The 2857-nt window shown below is 42.7% G+C and overlaps 1 protein-coding gene across 1 annotated transcript; it reads left to right on the forward strand.

Annotated features, from left to right (window-relative positions):
* Positions 1-173: 173 nt before the first annotated feature.
* Positions 174-2319, forward strand: COCMIDRAFT_41960 (uncharacterized protein; the record flags this gene model as incomplete). The annotated part of the gene is made up of 4 exons (XM_007695794.1): positions 174-1183; position 1549; positions 1667-1670; positions 1796-2319. 4 exons carry the CDS (start codon positions 174-176, stop codon positions 2317-2319), a joined length of 1539 nt encoding a protein of 512 aa, XP_007693984.1.
* Positions 2320-2857: the final 538 nt, after the last annotated feature.

The following is a 2857-nucleotide window of genomic DNA, read 5'->3' on the forward strand; positions in this document are numbered from 1 at the left end:
TGAGGTGATATTATCGTTGAGGTGATAGGCCCGTGCGGAGCACGGGCAATTTCATTGAAATTCTGCTACAGCAGCCGTTGGGCCCGAGTAAGTACAAAAAGCTGGAAGAAGAATATGAAACGCTGAAAGAAGCAAGCAATAAGAGCGAACTTACTGAAGAAGGAGAAAACAGAATGAAAGAATTAGAAGAAAACATGGAAGTGTATGCCGACACCGGAGCTCAAGCAAACGTCACTCCTACTCGATCTACTGAACCAATGCAGACTGATGATAAGCCAAAGAATATAAAACAAGAGTTTGAAGGAGAATCGAAACCATCGACTGGTGAACTTATAGACGATCTTAGTATGAAATGGGACATCGATCTTAATGATTCTTATGGTGAATCTTCACTGCAGAATCTCCCTAAAGACGCGTTTGGCCATATTGTGAGAAACTCTCGCACTCGCTACTGCATCAGATATGGTTCTCAAGATGCTCGGAGCGCTCGTTTTGAATCAATTCTTCCAAATGGGTCCAACTATACGACACAAAGAGATGTTACCCAGGGTAGCAATCGCATTGTTGAGAAGATTGTGCAACACCATAGAGATACAAGAACATCGCTTCCTATGAATATACTTAGCCAAGTAAGAATTCTGGTAGTGTACTGGGACTCCAAAATGGGTGTTGGACACGACGCCGAAGTTGAGGTACTGGCTCCTAATTTCGAAGGAAGACGGCCACACACCCGCTGCTTCATCTACCTGGATCCCAATTCCTATTCACAATATAAACTTCCTAATATAACAGGATATAGCCATGAAACCAGGTCAACAATAAAACTTCTCCTTCAAGGAAATAATGATCGACAAAAATCTATCGCTCTTCACAACATTGCTGTCGATCTTGAAAATAAGTTTGAGGAAAGGTGGATGAGCAATATTCCAGGCCGACCCGGGCCACTCCAAAAGCTGATGAATGAGAGAAAAGCGGTACCCCGCCGGAATAAATCGTCGAGTGGCACTACTGAACTATCGGCAAACCCGACGCTCTCGAAACCTCCGGTCCCACCCAATCAGTCTACACCTCTACAAAAAATACCACAAGAACAGACCCCTGTCATAGTAAAGCCAGGCATACCCCTACGAGAACGGTTTCACAAAGACTTTTTAGAACTTTTTGAGCTAGCGGAAAACACTACGTATAAGGAGTTTCCTGAAGAACTGAAACTGTCTTACACCGCGCAGTTCACAAAATGGAAGGAGGTCAATTCTTGAATAAGGGCCGAAAATGGAGCCATTACTGCAAATAGTGGGAAAAATAGTTATATTGAGCCGTCTGTTTCGAAGTGTGCAACGCTTCTAGATAGTTAGTTTAGTTTTGCATCAATCTGAGTAGCTTTACAAGATGAATTTTCGCTATACTACATCTCTAAATATATTTATATCGGTTGCTAGAGCGTTCTGGCGGCTTCCTTGTTACTCTCGATTGGGGGTTTTCCGAATTGATCCAATCGTCTCCGAAGGGCTTCCTTCCCAACACGCACACACGCTTCATGGGGCTCAGAGTACGTTAACTATAACTTTAAGAGTTCAGTGCATAATTATCCGTCTAGACTTGAACTTCTCCTCATCCTATGACAGCCTTGTTCAGTCTGATTGCACGACATGTGCGGTTCTTGAAGATATGTCTGCTTACTGGACGCCACCACTTATGTTTTCGCACATAAATGGTACTATAGAGATTGTTCCACAAGTTGGTGGAATGCTAATGTAAGTACCAGGCAAGACTGTCATAAACTAATACTAATAAGGCTATATTTATTATTTTCTTTTTGGAGATGAAATTGCAGTTTTTCCATCAGGTTTTCAAATGATTGCAGGTGATGCAAGCAAGAAAAATGACTTTAGCCCCCCTTCAGACAAACCACAATCTTTGTGGGGTCCGGAAGAGAAAACACCAAATGCACTCGCTAGAAAGGCTATCGGGTTTAACTGCCTGAACTACAGTGGCAATGCCGAAGGGTCTTTAACTCGTCATTTACTTCCAAATAAGACATTCATCGATTCAAACTGCGCCGATGGCCTTCGCCTTGAGCTAATGTTTCCGTCATGTTGGAATGGCGTTTCTCTCGATGCTAACGACCATAAGTCGCATGTAGCCTATCCAGATCTCGTTATGGAAGGCACATGTCCTGCAGATTATGGAACTCGAATTCCAGCTCTGTTTTTTGAAACAATTTGGGACACCTCTGTCTTCCGTGATATCCCTGGGCATTTTCTACTTAGTAACGGTGACCAGGCTGGTAAGGATAGCTGTTTTCTCATAGAATTTTGACTTATTTGATCCTAGGCTCAAGCTATCATGGAGACTTTCAAAACGGCTGGAACATAGCTGAACTGCAGCAAGCAATTAGCAGTTGCACGAATTCATCGGGTCGGATTGAGGATTGTCCTGTCTTCTCTCTACAATCCCCATCTCAAGCAGGCCAATGTAATCTACTACCGCCAGCAGCAGTTGCTAATGAAAGCTGCGTCGGACCTCAAATGGGACTTTGTGGTAATATCACATTATAGAGATCTCTAAAGGACTATCTTTATCTTCGCCTATACTTTGATAGCAAAATTCCTTATCTAGAATTTCTATAAACTCTTTCATTAGTTACTCTACTACGTTATGCATCAATCTTTATCTTATTAGCCAGCTAAACTAGCAGGAGTGTGAATTTGATTCTTGGTTACATTAGAAGATCTATCACCCAATATTTATGTTCTGCCAATTCTTTTCTTCTTCATTCACTAACGTCCATCCCTGTGGGTCGAACATCCCTCCGCAACGAACCACCAACACTGCCCAAGCACCTTACACCCAAGCC

This window comes from Bipolaris oryzae (assembly GCF_000523455.1).
Source record: "Bipolaris oryzae ATCC 44560 unplaced genomic scaffold scaffold_465, whole genome shotgun sequence".
Classification (NCBI taxonomy): domain Eukaryota; kingdom Fungi; phylum Ascomycota; class Dothideomycetes; order Pleosporales; family Pleosporaceae; genus Bipolaris; species Bipolaris oryzae.